This window comes from Heliangelus exortis, chromosome 2, assembly GCF_036169615.1.
Source record: "Heliangelus exortis chromosome 2, bHelExo1.hap1, whole genome shotgun sequence".
NCBI classification, from domain to species: Eukaryota; Metazoa; Chordata; class Aves; order Apodiformes; family Trochilidae; genus Heliangelus; species Heliangelus exortis.
In genome coordinates, this window is record NC_092423.1 from 106,118,581 (window position 1) to 106,134,911 (window position 16,331).

General features: G+C 36.9%; 1 protein-coding gene across 1 annotated transcript in view; it reads right to left on the reverse strand.

Annotated features, from left to right (window-relative positions):
• The window catches only part of CDH2 (cadherin 2), a 114,354-nt gene that overhangs the window by 4,593 nt on the left and 93,430 nt on the right, over positions 1 to 16,331 (reverse strand). Inside the window, exons 13-15 of the mRNA XM_071737403.1 lie at positions 16,070 to 16,303; positions 14,247 to 14,386; positions 3,288 to 3,452 (exon numbers count right to left, since the gene is read on the reverse strand). Coding sequence (XP_071593504.1) covers positions 3,288 to 3,452; positions 14,247 to 14,386; positions 16,070 to 16,303 — 539 coding nt within the window. The remainder of the gene's footprint in view (positions 1 to 3,287; positions 3,453 to 14,246; positions 14,387 to 16,069; positions 16,304 to 16,331) is intronic.

Below are 16,331 nucleotides of genomic sequence, written 5' to 3' on the forward strand. Positions count from 1 at the left end.
TCAAAATTCTGAGGATTCTAAGTGCTAATTATGCTCCACACTCTGCAGGTTATGTTTCAAAAGGCTCAAAATGGAAAACAAGGTCTATAGAGGATTCTTAATAACACATGACTTATTTTACTGACTTGTTTGTACACTGGCCTGGAAGAAAAGGAGGTTTTTCCTTTCCCTCCTTAAATTAGAGATTCATCTCTCCATTGAAACAGACAAAACAAGCAAAGTCCCCGAGGTCATTTAGCTTATGCCTGCAAAACGTATTTTGATTATGAGGCACCTCTGGAACCTTCTTATTTTAGAAAGTTCATAGCTTGGTATATATTATCTTAATTTTATAAGTGTTATAAAAATATTTGAAAGTTATTATCATACTAATTTTTCAATTGAGAAGTCATTAGAATATTATAATCATACCTATGTATGTCTCATGAGTTAGGTAGATTTAATACAACTAATGATAGGTAGAAAAAATACACCACGAGAAACAGATTAGTACAAAAAGGAAAGAATCACAATGACCCTGCAGGTCTTTGTGACTTTTTGTTTCTACAGATCTGTAATAGAAGTAAGAATTAAAAAACCACTATGTGCTTGCTCAGAGATGGCAGCTGGACTGTTCAGTATCTGAAATCAATGACCTACTGTTTTTTTTTATCACAAGTTGGAGTAATTCTGAGGCCAATCAGAAAAATACTAACAGTCTGTTTGAGGTGTTGGTGAGCATTCATCAGACTAAATTAATTCCAGCACATGGGCCAGCATCCCAAAGGTTTGCACTGATCTCTGGGAATAGGGCAAAGACTCTCTCCAGACTGAGGGCCAAAAGTGTGGCATCTTTTCAAACCAATGGATTAATGTTGTTACTGAGGTACTGACAACTTAAAGGCTATTCAGTCAGTGACTGGGATAGCTTTGCAGGTAGTTTGGGTCAGAGCTGCCCAAGGGAAAGGTCATTCTGTGACTTCAGTTACAGTGGAAGAAAGCTCTTTGCCTAGTGATCTGGAAGGTGGATGAAAACAGACAGGAACTTTGGCCTTTTTTAACTTGCTATGTTATTTATACAATTCAGCATAGCTTCTGTATGAGCTACCCTAAGAAATATCTGGTTTAACCCAAGATAATTCTTCCATTTTCTCCAAGTAAAACTGTGAAAGTATGATTTCTTTTCCCCCTCAATAGAATTTTTAGAAACACACTTGCCATGGAATTTTTTGAGATTGAACTGTTTTAGAGAAATAAAATCTCCATTTTGCTCAGACTTCTGGTGAAAGAGACAAGAGCATGGACAACTTTTGCATTGCTACTGCCTTCTAGAAAGGGTTAGGTGGAATGTCCCATAATAAAATGATACATTCCTCTGAAGTACTAAGAAAGAAACAACTTACGAAAAAAAGAAGCTAAATATATAATGCTTGAATCAAAGAAAACACCTCATATAGTTCCTTTCAAATGGAGGACATAATTCTGAGCTAACTTTCAGACAAGGAAATTGTCACGATTTTTTTAATTTTGTGTGTATTTCCAGGGTTTATTTTATTTCAGAGTCCATAACATTATTGATATTTACATTGTGAGAATAACTGGGAGAAGCTTTCTTTGGTGGATGGCAAGAGGAAGCATTAAGGGAGTAGTGATCTAATACAGTAGGTGGCAGTAAAAAAATTACTCCATGCTTGTCTGTACTGCAATATAAATATATTGGGTTAAATCAAGACAGTATGTACTGTTTCTACAGCTCCATGTGTACACATTGATGCTATAATCTTCATGAGTCATAGCCTACTGAAAAACAGTATTGCAAAAACAGCTTGCTAAGTCATTTAAAAATTGTAGGAGTCTGAAAACTCTGTCCCCTTTCTGGCTTTCCAAGAGAATCACACTTATTCCTTGCTTTAGCTCTGTACCAGAGCTTCACAGAAAAGACACGAAAAATCAGGTTATTGAGGATCATGGTTTCTTCCCAACCACCTGCCAGGTGGGTAGTATCTAGTCACAGTCGTCTGAGAACAGGAAATTCTGATTGTCTGGAAGAAGATGAGGAAGCACAAGGAATTTCTTGTGTGTATGCTGCCTTGGTCAACAATGCAGGCCTTTTATTGTCCTATGGCTCCACAATTCTCCAGAAGCCAATTAAAATTTTAATTTTTAGAAGTGCAAGGCAATAAAGATCCTCTTTGTTGAGACATCTATTTTCAATACGGCACTTCCCCAAACCTGGACTGGAGTCTCTTAAAATACAAGATCTTATTAGAATTTTTGTATGTTTCCTGCTAGCAATCTCCCTGGAGGTTTTCTTACAACTGTATTGGTGTACACCTTAAAAGGGGTAAACAATTTATTGCACCTTGCTAACACGGAAGACTTCAGTATGTCAGCCTCACTTTCCTTTAAAGCAAACAAGAATAAAAACATTTGCAAAAGCAGTTCTGCAATACTTGTCTAGCTTTAATTGCCAAGGAAGAGGTAAGGTAACTAAAGAAAATTATTAATTACTGCTATTCATCTACAGAATATAGCTTATTTTTAAGTGGAAAATTTTGGGTTAGTATTTATTTTCCTATAAACACCAAGCAGAAGAAACACATTCTATCTTAATTCCACAAAACCAATGATTAAAGACTGACCAGTGACAGAAATAACAGAACAAATACTTGTTGAAGCATTTCTTCCAGAACTCAGAGTAATCTGGTATAGTCTGAATCTTACTTACATTTATCTTTATTAGATTGAAGAATCAAAGATCATGCAAAGACTTTTAAAGCTCTATGACAAGTATTAACAGCACTTACATAACATTTAATTTAGCTGCCCTGCTCACTAATCGTATTTGATGGAATTTTTCTGGTCTTATTGAAGGTAATGAATTTCCACTATTATCTAGATTCAAAGGGTAATGTATGAGGAAAATGAACTTCTTCCATTATTACATTACTGCAAATTAATAAATGTATTTAGGCTAAACTAAAATTTTGTTAGTCTATTTATTACTTGGAACCCACATACTAATCCTGCTTGAAGATACTGTGGTTGCAGCTGATAAGGTATTATGAATGTAATTAATACAAACATACAGGAGTTAAGTGATATATTTTCTCTTTCTGTTTGAATGAATTAATTAAATTTGTCTGCACTTTAAAAGAACAGATTTACTTCTATTTAGCAAGACAATTTTAATTGTCTAAGTTTTAGAAAGTTATTATGTTCAAACATAACAGCTAGTCATGCAGAGTACAATTAACAAAATGAAAAACCTTATCAGATCTTAGGAGGAAACATTTTCTTTCCTTTACCTCATTAATGAAGTCCCCTATGTCCCCAGGATGAGGAGCAGCTGATCTGACTGGATACTGAGGTTCTGCATGGATTGGCCTTTCATCAAGACGTCTGATTCCAACAGGTTTGATGGCATCTGGTTCCACAGTGTCAGGCTGCTGGAGCTGGCTCAAGTCATAGTCCTGAAAAATACAAACCAAAGACAGCACATTAGGAGAATTCCAAACAATATCTGTCAGGGGAAAACACGAGGAGGAAAAAAGAGAAAATGCAAAGCATTGTTTCACCCTAAGTCCTATTTTCAGGATTGCAATGCTTACTGAGAACAAGTCAATAACACTGTTATTTGCATACCAACAGGATGTTATTTGATTTATACTCCTTGAATCTCCTGTTTTGATTCTATTCCACAAGATTTATAGAGCTTCTTGTAAGTTTTCCATTAAAAAGCAAGGATTTGAGTATTACTATTAAGAGACTAAACGCTTTGCCTAGTAATGATGATTTACTGCTCAGAGCAAAGATGCCAAATCCAACTCCTATTTTTCTAAGCAAATAAATGGCAGACATTCTTATTCTGAGAAAGAGTCAAGTGCACTGCTCTGCAGTGTTTTGTAATACCTTCAAAGAATGAATTTACGACTCCTTGCTGATTTCATGTGGCTTCCATAATATGAAAGCAAAAGGGGGAAAAAAACCATAAGAACTAAAAATCTCCTAAGATTTGGCCTTAATTCTAAGCACTTTCTAGAGATTATTTGTGGATCTGTTCATTAAGTACTTGATGCTGCAGTTTCAAACTCTGGCTGAGTGATGAAGCTGGGATAGTGCTATGAATTCCAATAGGCAGTATGTATATATATAAAAATTTTAATTAGATGACTGTTTATGCATTTAAGATAGATATGCCTGAATACCATTTGCACAGTGTGATGCATTGCAGCATTGTCATTCACCTCACTGCTGTCGTGTCTAGAAGGTAAGTCATGCTCTGGAATGCCTTCACACAAGGCACTGGTAAAAATGGAAAACAAAGAACAAGGCTTAAAGGTTTAAACTAAATCCATTCACAAAGTACCAGCAGACTGGGGCTCAAGTCAGCTCTACTGTATGCCAGGTACCCTGCACCACACATAATACAAGCAGTTGAGGAGTATCCTAAAGTAGCTCCTTTATCATCAGTCTCTATCTTTCAACAGTGTTGTTCTTGCAAAAACTTTGAGTTATAATCACAATTTGTTGGAAGCTGTCGGTGCAGACAATTGCATTTCAGTTGGTTCCTAACTGTCTCCTAAATAAAAGAATGCAAGCATTTACTTCTGCTGTCACCTCATGGGATGTGGGTTCTTTTTGAGAGTATTACCTGCTGTGATCCCAAAACCAGATTTTGTCAACTACTGGCAGCAGTAAAGGTAGTTTTCTGGAAGAACTGTAACTGACTATCAAATCCACTATGCCATCTAATTTGCTACTCGGGTAGCACACTGACTGCACACAAATATACAGTCAAAAAAGGTGGAACAGCTCCACTGAGATCTGAGAATGCAGTTTCATATGCTTTAATTAGATTACAAGTTCCTTAGGGCAAAGCTGTAACTTCTACCCTTCGGTACTTCATGTACCAAACAGAATAATAAGTGATCTCCACGAAGCTGTATGAACTGATGAAAAGTAAACAGAACAGAACTTTTTATCCTTTTCCTTTTTATTACATAAAATAAATCAAAATAGTATAGAGACATACTATCAGAAAATCCTATTAAACAGAGAAGAGTGTACTTTTTTAGAAGTCAAAAATATGTAACACAAGAGTGCTTTTCATACCTACCCAAAATATAAAGGTGGAAAACACCAACAAGGTGAAATGAAAAATGTTAATTTTTTCTACTGAGCATTTCATTGTGGAGGAATTCAAGTAAGTGTGATTAAATAGTAATATATTAAAAACCCTCTCTGGTCATTTCAGTATTATAAAGATAACACGTCTTTCCCACCCACTCGCATATGCATACAATTCTTTCTGACTAGGGGTCACACAGAAATACAATGCATCAGTCAGTTTACTATCTGTACATCTAAAGCCATCCTCTTGTGTATATGCATAGTCTCCAGAGTCTACAGCTAAAAAGGCAGCAAGGATTGCCATCTGCAAGACAACAGCAGTGCAGAACGTGTCATTATGTGGACTCCCTACTTCGGTTTTCTTTGCTAATTTACGGCACTGCCACCCAGCCTTCTAGAGGAAATTTATTTTGCAGTTCTGTTAGTGTATGGACAGAAGAGAAGATCCATTGTGCTTATTACCACAGACACTCAAATCTCTCCTGTCATTAAGATCTATGCTAACTGTATATCAGTCAGGTATGGCAAGTCAGCCACCACCTCATCTCTTCAAACTGACTTACTGCCGTACGAACGCACCATCATGCAAAGATTCCAGCTGTTTCAACACTCTGTCTCAAGTCAACTCTACCCAATTATTACAAAGTAAAAGGAGGAAAATTTTTTTAAAGAGCCAGGGTGTAAAGTGTTTAAGAAATTCCATCTTTTCACTCAATGCTGCATTCGCAGCTAGAAAAAATTGGAAAAGTTTTCAGGTATTACCTAAAGCTCCTGAACAGGCTTTAGGTCTCAAGTAGAGGTTGTTAAGATGATTAATGGAAAACTTCAGCACATCAGAGAGAGAACAAGACATGCTGGGGTAGGTTGGGGCAGCCAGCTCGAAGCAACATTATGGGTCATCGTTTCTACTCTTAATTTCAGAAGCACAAGTCAACAAAATTTTATCTTTGCTCCAGCATTCTTCCATTTAACCTGTTCACAATTACAGTCGGCTAACGGACTAGTGAGGAAAAAGACTGAACCATCCACTGGAAATGTACTTGAGCAAAGGTTGTGAGCATCTAATTCATATGGCTGTCAATTTTAGTGAGACGTATTTATTTACTTATGCTATTTTTCCTGAACACTAGCAATTTTAGAACAAATACCTCTTTCCCTCCTTTCAGTTTGTATTTCACCAAATCAGTATGAGTTTTTCTCCTCTAATGTCTGGACAAGCTCAGATTGTAGACAGCAGGGAGAATATAGCATGAATTTTCATCTATTGGAAGGTGGCTAAAACATTAATTTGTTCCCATCTTTCATCTAGCAAAAACTCAGGCCTGAAATTTAAACTGGTCTTGTTCAGATCCAAGGTCAACAGGGAAAGAGAAACTTCCCATTCTATGGAGGGGAACTAAGGGAAGCAAGCTGTATGATCCCTTGCATTTTCCTTTGTTTACAAAGGGATCTGGTATCACCAGAGGAGACAATACAGAACCTTTAAGATGGTTAAAAAATGACAGCCTTAATGCTTTATCACAGTATCTCTCCTTATGTACCAGCACTTATGCCTCTCTGGTAAGCATCTCTGGCACCATGATTTCCTCTTGCTGAAAAAGCACTGACATCTGTATTGAAGCACAAAAACTTCTGGTTTTTATTTACTGTTGGTTTAAGAAAGGAAATAAAGTCACAATGGACTACAAGGGCATTTAACCAGAAGTTACATGTTGTGAAGTTAAACACATTTCAAAAAAACCTTGCAAAACCCCACTAGCACCCTCCCCTCCAAGCTGATTACAAACATTGACCTTATTAGCTACTCACTTAATTCTAGACAGCTTTAAGCAAAGACACGATTACTAGCTCCTGTCTCACATTCCTGAAACATGAGATCTCAGTGAGACAGTGCTAAAAAAAGAAGAGAGCTAAGCACCACAAATTAACCCCTTTACCAGATGTGTAGGCAGAGAGATCCAAAACCCCAAAAAGCACTTCCTTAAGAACAACTACACAGTAATTGGAAGTACAGTCCAAGTATCACAATGTGAATAGAAAAAATGCCCATAACAGAAGAAAAGGACATTTTATATTCTCCTGTAATCACTGATTTACAAAGAAAGAAGATAATGCAGCTTTCAAAATCTCTTTTGTTGAGCAGCTTTCTCTTGTATAAGGCATGTATTAATTTAACAGCATTTAAGCAATAATCCCTCATACATCAGTCACCATAACTTATGGCAGTAGGAGATATTTTTTAAAACGTACCTTGATTTCTGACTGACAGCTACCAGGTTCTACAATCCCTGAAATGGACTGAGGGGACAGACCAGAAAATAAGAGTTTCTCAGAAGCTTCTAGCTTTATGTAGTCAGCTTTTTTCTCCTGGATTAGCTGTTCTGGTTGCGTTTGCATTTTAGAAGACATACTTAAATTCTTGGCAAGAACTTAAAAAAGTAAAAATTTTTACAGTAGTGGGACCTGCTTTATATGAATGCATCCTGGAACATCACAAAGGAGAACTGCACAGAGCAGAATCAAACCACTACTTACTAAAACTATAAACTGCTGACTTTTTTTCCAGATAGGAAAACTCTAGAAAATATTGGAATACATTACATCTAAACTGAGCTTTCCACTACTAAGAAGTTTTCTCCAACAGGGATACATCCCAGTGCATGCAACCTGACTGACATACTCATTAATGATTTATGAATCTGGCTTCTCTGTTATCTTAGAGTTCTTCCTGTATTTCCTAGCCATTCATTAGACTGTGTTACATACTTTTGAGGATGAGTTCTTTTTTTACCTTGTATAGAAATTAGGCTTTGGCTTTTCAAGGGATACAGGCCTGGACATAAGACTAATATAACAAAAACACTACACCTGTTTCTCATTTTCAAAGGATGCAGCCTTTGCTAAGAAATATTAAAGTATAGCTTTATCCTCATGCAAGAAATAATCTATTTAATTGTCACCAGATCAATTAATTTGCACTGAACAACATCAGCTGCAGTGGTCAAAGCACATGAAAAACAGAACTGCCAGAAGTCTGCATTTCACCCACCCCTTTTACAGGATGGTGCCTTAGTGTAAACCCAGTTTTATTGCTGGCTTAAGAGAACACAGCAAACTACAACTTGAGGTACCCATGGAAAAAACACATGTTCTGCTTGGCCTTTATGTTCCAAAGACAATTACTGTCTACTCCAATAAAGAAATGGGATGGGGAAGCAAAGGAAGAAGTATTTTACACAGTTGAGCACACCCATCTGCCAAGGTCTTTTAAAAATAAAGGAAAAGCATTCCTGCTATTACTATTCTACCCTCAAACAGCACCCTAAAAACTATGAGAAACATGCACATAAAATTCTGCAAAAACGCTCCAACTCATCCTAAATCTTACATCTGCTGAAATGACATGGCTCCAAAAGAAGCAAGGCACAGAGGACTGACTGGATGCAGAGTGCAGGTGGGAGGCTAGTTAAAGTGCCTGTGCCAACAGCTGCTTTTTATTTGTCACTCACTTTTTTATTACTTTCTGCCATACTGCTTTCCCATTTGTTTTTATTATAGATTCATCTGGATTATTACAACTTAATTTTTAAGATACCAAGAAGCTAGCTCATGCTTTTTCTACAATAAAAAGGGTGAAAGTGGAACTTCAGCTGCAGATAACACACAGTAACCAGTGAAGGTTCTAGATAGGATAAAATAAAACACAGAACAATTTTGTAATGGAATTATGGGAACGTTACTTTTGCTATGATAAAATAAAAGATTTACCAAAGAACAACAGTAATTCTTCCACAGGAGCACTGCTTGAATCACTCATTCAAAAAACTGAAGTTAGTGTCTTAGTAAGCAAAAACAATCCCCAAAATAACTACCTTTGAATTATAATATTGTATATTCCTACAGGTATCTTGGCAACAGATATTTCATTCATTATCATTAAAATTTCCAAACCTAAAGTATGTTCCAATGTTAATATAATGCAAAATAAAGGTTAGAAAGTGAGAGTAAATGATCTGAATAGCATTCAGGGTGGTGAAAATCCAGTATCATTAAAGGGATTTATAAAGTTAATTGAGTAACTGTTATGTTTACAAGAAGTCTATGGCAAAATCCAGCACAAAAGACTAATGCAAGTTTAAGATGTAGACACATTCAGGAAGTCATGACAGTAAGAAAAAAGAAGCAAACAATCCAAAGGATCACTCAATTAATTTTAATCATTGAAACACAAAATCTGGAACAAAGCTACCCTTTATAGAAAGAAGCAATTTCTGCTTAGAACTGAAATTCTGCACACAGAAAACCAAACCGTTATGTTTTTATTTTTAATACTATTATCACCTTTAAAATAAATGCTACTATTTTTCTCTATATAAGCATATAATAAAACATGATGAAAAGCAGTCTACTGAATAATGTCTAAATACAATTGTAAGCAAAGATGATGTACGAAAGAATATAGTGAATCCTTAAGGACACAGAAACTCATGTGCTGAAGAGATCTGTGAGCAAGACTAAAATACAGAATCAAACTACTTGATCTGAAATACTTTCAAAATATAACACCAACCTGGCTTGGGCAGCTTGCTTCAGAAAGACCATCTGCATCAGAAAATACTACTAAAATTCAGAAAACATTCCAGAAATAAGCTCAAAGGAGATGGGGGGCTCATCTCGTGCAACGCCATGTATACAAAAGCAATTAAATGGAAAAAATGACATATGCTACACATATCCCAGACAAACACCACTGCCTCAATATAAAGTGCATGAATGGGCTGAGCTTTGTGATAAAAATGAATTAGTGATGCTTATGGGTTGTGATCTGCTATGTATGTGAACTATGCTGCAGACATGTGCTAAGTGCTTTAACACTCAGCCAACATGAGGTTTTGGTATTTAGAACTGACAGTACTGTTACAAGTTGAGAGCACATTATGGCAGAGGCAAATATTTTGCATTTGTGTCTCACACCTCCCATTTGCTAAACAACTACAACCTCCAGATCATGTGGTCCATTAATAAACAAGGCAGTCATTCCAAGCTTTGTAATTTGTACCTGAACTAGGCACATCTATTTCAGAATATTGAAAACTGCAGTGTTGCCCATTTCGGATGGAATGAAAATAAACCCACAACAAACAGAACAAGAAATTCCAAAAGATCCTCTTTCCCAAACCAGTCTCACTGACTTTTGTGGAATGATGCTAATTCAAAGCATCTCACAGCCCAGCTCCTGTAAGTCAGGTGGCCAACCTGACTTAAATCCTGAGAGGAATCATAGACTTCCTATCAGGAATACCTCTGCCCCCTATCCTTCTTCGTCCCCAGCATCTGTACAGCTTTCAGAGCCATTTTTTCAGCCCACATCTCCAAGAAACAAACACTGAAAAAAAAGGTTAAAGAAGTCTAGAACATTTCCAATACTGACAGTGTTCTTCAGTGGAGAGCAGGCTCACAGTTACGACCCACAGCTCAAGAGCTTTTCTGGCTTAGGGAATTAAAAACATTTTTCTCAACTGCTGTGGAGATCACACAGCTCTGTGTACATCATGCCAGGCTAGAGAAAAACTATGAATCATTCAAGAACCTCAGATTTCTTTATAAGCATTCAGTCTGTCAGACTGAACAAAGCAGGCCAGGATGTCTTCAGATGGGATTAACAGGAGACCTTCACTGTGGAATAAACTGCTCTTTATGACAGATTTTACATCATAATTCCTTGTAAATGCTAGCACAGGAGGCAAAAAAATAAAAATAAAAATAAAATAAAATCAAGCAGGAATTCCACCTTGTTGTTGACAGTTGTTATGACTCAGAGGAACCAGCTGGAATTTGGAACTCATCAAATTTGTTGTGAGAGACATTATTCTGATAGGATGTACAAAGGGTTTGAAAGGAACATGCTGAGCATGCTTTCGGAGTTTCTGGGTCTGCTGTGATGGCTAAGAATGCCAACTTGCATAGCTTCCAAATAAATAAATAAACCCTCTTAAATAAACAAACTACTCCAGAAGCAAAACAAAGTGGTTCAGAATGTAAAGAATTCTAAATTCTATAACTAACATTCAAGCCCTACCAGCCATACCTTCAAGTCAGCTAAACATCTGTAATAAACAACAAAAATTCAAGGCCACAGAAGGTAAATCTTCAAGTATTTATCCAGAAAAGCAGTTGATTTTAGAAAAGGCCCATGTAATTTGCTTGCTATAAATAGAAGGAAGTAATTTTTAAAAGTATGGATTACAAAAACATCTGAAGCTTTTAAAATACTGTTTTCACTGAGATTTACATGAGGCTTTGAGCATTCCCTTCTATTTTGCTGCATGAGATGCATCCTGGGTTGGATCGTTCTGAGTTCCCAAGTTTCCTTGTGCACTGCCTTACACTGAGCTGCATGTTTAGTCAGTCCTCATGCTTTTGAGGACAGTGCACAATGAAAAGGTAATATAAATGTGGTGCATTTTCCTTTGTCATTTGCTGATAACTTGTCAATGCAAGGTTGACATGAAATAATTTTTCTTGATTTTAATAGCACAGAGGCAGTTTTACCCTATGAGGTCTCATTCTGAAAACAGATTTTTTGATGAGTCTCATGCTTTTTTTGAACACTAACTTTGAAACCTAAATGCTTGCTTTAATTTTTACAAAAACACAATTATCTTTATGGCCTATGCTTTTGCCCACAATGTTCTATACACAGCTTTGGTTGCACAGTATGCTTTGCTAAGCCACAGTTTGCAGAAAACTAGATTAGTACTCATAGGGAACTTGCTGGGATGCTTCAAAAGCTTAGCATTCCAAGTTCTTAAATCTCACATAAAATGCATGCAAAATCAAATAAAACTCATCCAAATATAATCCTCCCTCTTTCCTCTGGGCACAGGAGGAGAAGGGGGGCAAGGAGGGAACCAAGAACAAATTAACCTTGGAACTATTATCATCTAGTTAAGCACAGGAAGAAATTAGATTTTATGTAACGGCAAACCAAAATAAAGTAAAAGAATCTCCCTGAAAATCAGGACAGAATCTGTTTCCATCATCCACTGCAGAGAGAAAATTAAACACCTACATAAAAAGTTTGTGCTCTCTATTCAGCCATTCTAGGCAGAAACAAATTCTTAAATTTGGAGCTCTAGGAGAAACTAACCTTCTTTATACCTACATAGTGGTCTAAAGAAGTGGTGTTAAAAGCATGCTATACTTTGTATGAGCTTTTATTCTCTTTTCCTGCACTGTTTGTTGTATTTGGAATGCATAGAGATCTTTAAGACCCTCAGACATTATGGTCTCCTGTACAACAGATCAGTGAAGGGACAAAGGTACCAGTGTACTATGGGGGATGGCAGCTAAGGTAACTATTTGCAACTGTGGCTTTAAAACTTGTCTTAAGACAAACTTGCCCTTAATCTTCTCTAAGTCTAGGTGCTTTCAATGCATGCACTATGTTCATTCACTGCTGGTGAAAGGCTGAATTTATAAATGGCTTACACCCTGCTAATCTCTACAGCACTCACATTATGCTACCTCCTGCTGCACTACTCTTGACTACACCTGTCACAAACACAGAGAAGCAGAGCACAAGATGGAAAGAAGAGAGACTTCAGCACCATTTCTAAACTATTAAATATTTTACTCTGATTGTATGCTGTTACAAAAATGCCTCAAGTCTCTGATCTGCAGCACCATCTCTCCCAGCCTTACTCTAGCATCACCTATGACTTCCCAATGAGCAGTATATTCTCCAGCTTACTATGTCCTGAGGGCTGTGTGGACAACAACTAAAAATCAAAACCACATAAGAAATTGCTGAGCAGATCCTCCTGAGAATTGTGGGTGAGTAAGTGCTGGGGATATGTGAACTGGAAAATTACTTCTCACAGGACTGAGTTTTCGTTATGTTTTTTAAGCTTGTAACTCTTTTGTGCAGTAAGATGAACAAACAGGATGCATTTCATATACTCAAACTATCTCTGTACAAACAACTGGCATACATACACAGATTCAAAGGGTTGTCTTCAATTTATTTAGTAAGCCAAGTAATTTTCTGAAACTGCATAAACTGAAATTTCCTTTGCAAATTGCTTAAAAGAAAGTTATTCAGAAAAGCCAGGAAGTAGGAACAGTACTTGGGGAAATGTAGGAAGCATGGAAATTACTAAGGGGAACATAAATTTCAGACAAACAAAAGAGCAGAAGTAAGCTATGAATGTCTGTACCAGTGAAGGGAGACACTTTTGAGATAACTCAAGTGCCGGATGACTGTGACTGGGGATGTGTAGAAGAATTACACTTAATTTTTCAAGGCTTTTAACTGGAAAATTTCTTAGGCTCTATTATACGCACTGTTCTCTTTGTAATTATTACACTTACTTTTATTACTAATAATGTGCATAAATCTACTGTTTGTCACATTCATAAAGCACTTAATAAACCTCTTCTGAAGGAAGGAAATGCTTGCAAGTTCACTAACTTGGAGAGAGGGAAAAAGAAGCTATTCTTAGCATCTACACATCACCCCTAGTCCTCTGACATATCAGCAGTGGTTCAATCAGAGGTGACATGAGAGTAAATGCATATGGCACCTGCCTGAAAAGGTATCTGAATAAACACAGATGTGCCCTGACAGCTACTTGAAACATAAATATTTCCAAGCTGAAACCCCAGTAGAGGCCAATCTGTTAATAGCCAGTATCTAGAAAGGCATTCACCCACCACTAAAAAAGGGGTCATTTTTGGAATAGGTGCTATTAGGCACTTCACACTGCTGTTTTGTACAACAGATCTTAGACAAGGAGTGAAGAAGGTTTACAGACTGCAATGCAACTGGATTACTCATTTTCATTTAAATACAACTGCTTTAGCTGGAATATAGTCAGAGTACTGTGACCGTAGTTAGCCAGGATATTGGGTTTACATCTCAGCCAAGAGGCAAGCGATTGGTATTTCTGAACTGCAAAAAGCAGTATGAGAAAGTAATGCTGGATTTCTGGTTTCTAAAACATTAATCATTGCCTTCAGTAATTAATACAAAAATTAGCTACCTATCAAGATGTGTGTCAGTGGCATAAAAATAGATGAAGAGTGAGGTGCAAATATATACATAAAAACCAGTAATGTAATAAAAACCTCACCTGATCTTCTTCTCCACCACCTTCTTCATCGTATTTCAGAATGTTGTCCCTCACATCATCTTCTGGATCAATCAAGAGCTGCTTTGCCTGACGCTCTTTATCACGGCGTTTCATCCACACCACGAACATTAGAACTAAAACTACATTGCAAAAAGGAAGACACAAAACCACAATTTGATTCAGAAGTACAGGCACAGAAAATTGAACTAATTTAACACCAGGATTTTTAAAAAGGGAAAAATTACTAATAAAGTTGGCTTTGACTGTTACAGATAAGGTTGTTTTGTTAAAAAAAAACCAACTTCACGGAGTGTGTCTATGAGATTGTTTACACTCAGGCTACTATAGGCAATTTGATTTGGAAATCATTCATGTATTCAAAGTTGTAAGTCATAAATCCATTCCACACCTGCAAAGTAAACTTGTCAAGAAAACAAGACAGACCACTTGATTCAGAAAGGAATCTTTCCAGTAGTGGCATGAAATCTAGAAGATTATTAATATGTTTTTCTGCTACATCCCATTAATATGTAGCAAAAATTATCAGCTTAAGTAATTCTGATGTTTGAACATCAACAAGTTTAAGACATCTGGCATACAGCTCAGCAGTTTATAAGAACAGACCAGATCGTTGGATAAATTTAAGATTTATGTTTAGACACAAGAGGAAACCAAGTTGAGGAAAACACAAGGGCATTCAGAGCTGCATATTTTCACTTTTAATCCTAAAAATTTCAAGTGACACTAATTTCTTCATAAATGAATAGTGTCAAAGAAAACTGAATGAAGAACAGAAGAGAATAGCTGCGAGTAAACAAATTTCTAATACAACAGGAATGTTTCCAATTACAATCATCGCAGAAAGAAATTCCAGTGTATCTGGAATGTTAGTATATGAAGAATATCTTAAAGGATTTGGCAGTTTCATTAAGGATCTGTTAATTTGATACCTAGCATCTTAAGAGTATCTTGTATCAGGAAAATAATTGTACCGTCTTATGTCCAGCCATGGGCTTAGCCAGGCTCAAATACTTTTTTTTAAAAATTACTCCTTTCCAGTCTATGTTCTGCATAGAACATAGAACCGGTGCACAATATGCTCTGAAGAGGTTAATCCCTTCCTTGTGTTCCACCACAGTCAGATATCAGTTAACCATAAAGTGTATGAGAGCTAGCATTTAATTTACAACACTGGACAGACAAATGCTTAGTCAAGATGTTTAGTCACTTCCCTTATTGAATGCATTTGACACAAAAATACAATACTAGCAGAGCTCTATGTAGTTCTTAAACACATACACATCTCTGCTGTTCCTGCATGGCTGCCTGCCCTACATGAAGGACTGTGATGCATAACTTTCCAAAATCATCAGACTACTTAACGTTAATCTGAAGCACAACAATAGTAACAGCAGAGCACTCCATAAAGGCACATTACATGCTGTGGGTGGCATCAAATCAAACTGTACCAGCAGCACAAGAAAGACTAGATGTCTGGGGTTTAATGACATCTTCAGTCTAGTCTCTCATTGACTTAACATAACAAGTGCTCATGGGCATAGATGGAAAAGCTATTTCAGAAAGTGACTGTGGGGCTCAACTGCCACGCAAGTGATAGTTATGACCCATCTCAAAAACTTCTAATCCTTCACCATCAGAAAGTTTTCATACTTGTCCAACACATTGAAATAAGCAGCAACAATTCTCAGACTCGAGACTCTAATCATTCCCCAGCCTTTGTCAAGCTACGTGGATCTAAACCACAAGATGGTATTTGCAAAACAAGAACAAAAGAGTTAGGATGAAGAGACTGATCTACTCACTGAGCAAGATGATGATACAAAGCAGAATTGCAATGATGGCACCAGTGCCCAGCCCTGCACCAACAATCCGGTCAACATCAGTGCAGTCTCCATTTATATCACATTGGCAAACTTTCACTTTCAGCACAGAAGTGCTAGATGCATGTGGATTCCCAGAATCTGTAATTACTATGGGCACATCATAGATACCAGCTTCCAGGAATCTGATCCTTAAAGAGAGCTGGGCGTGATCACCTGTGTGTAAAAAGAAGGCATTTGTTAA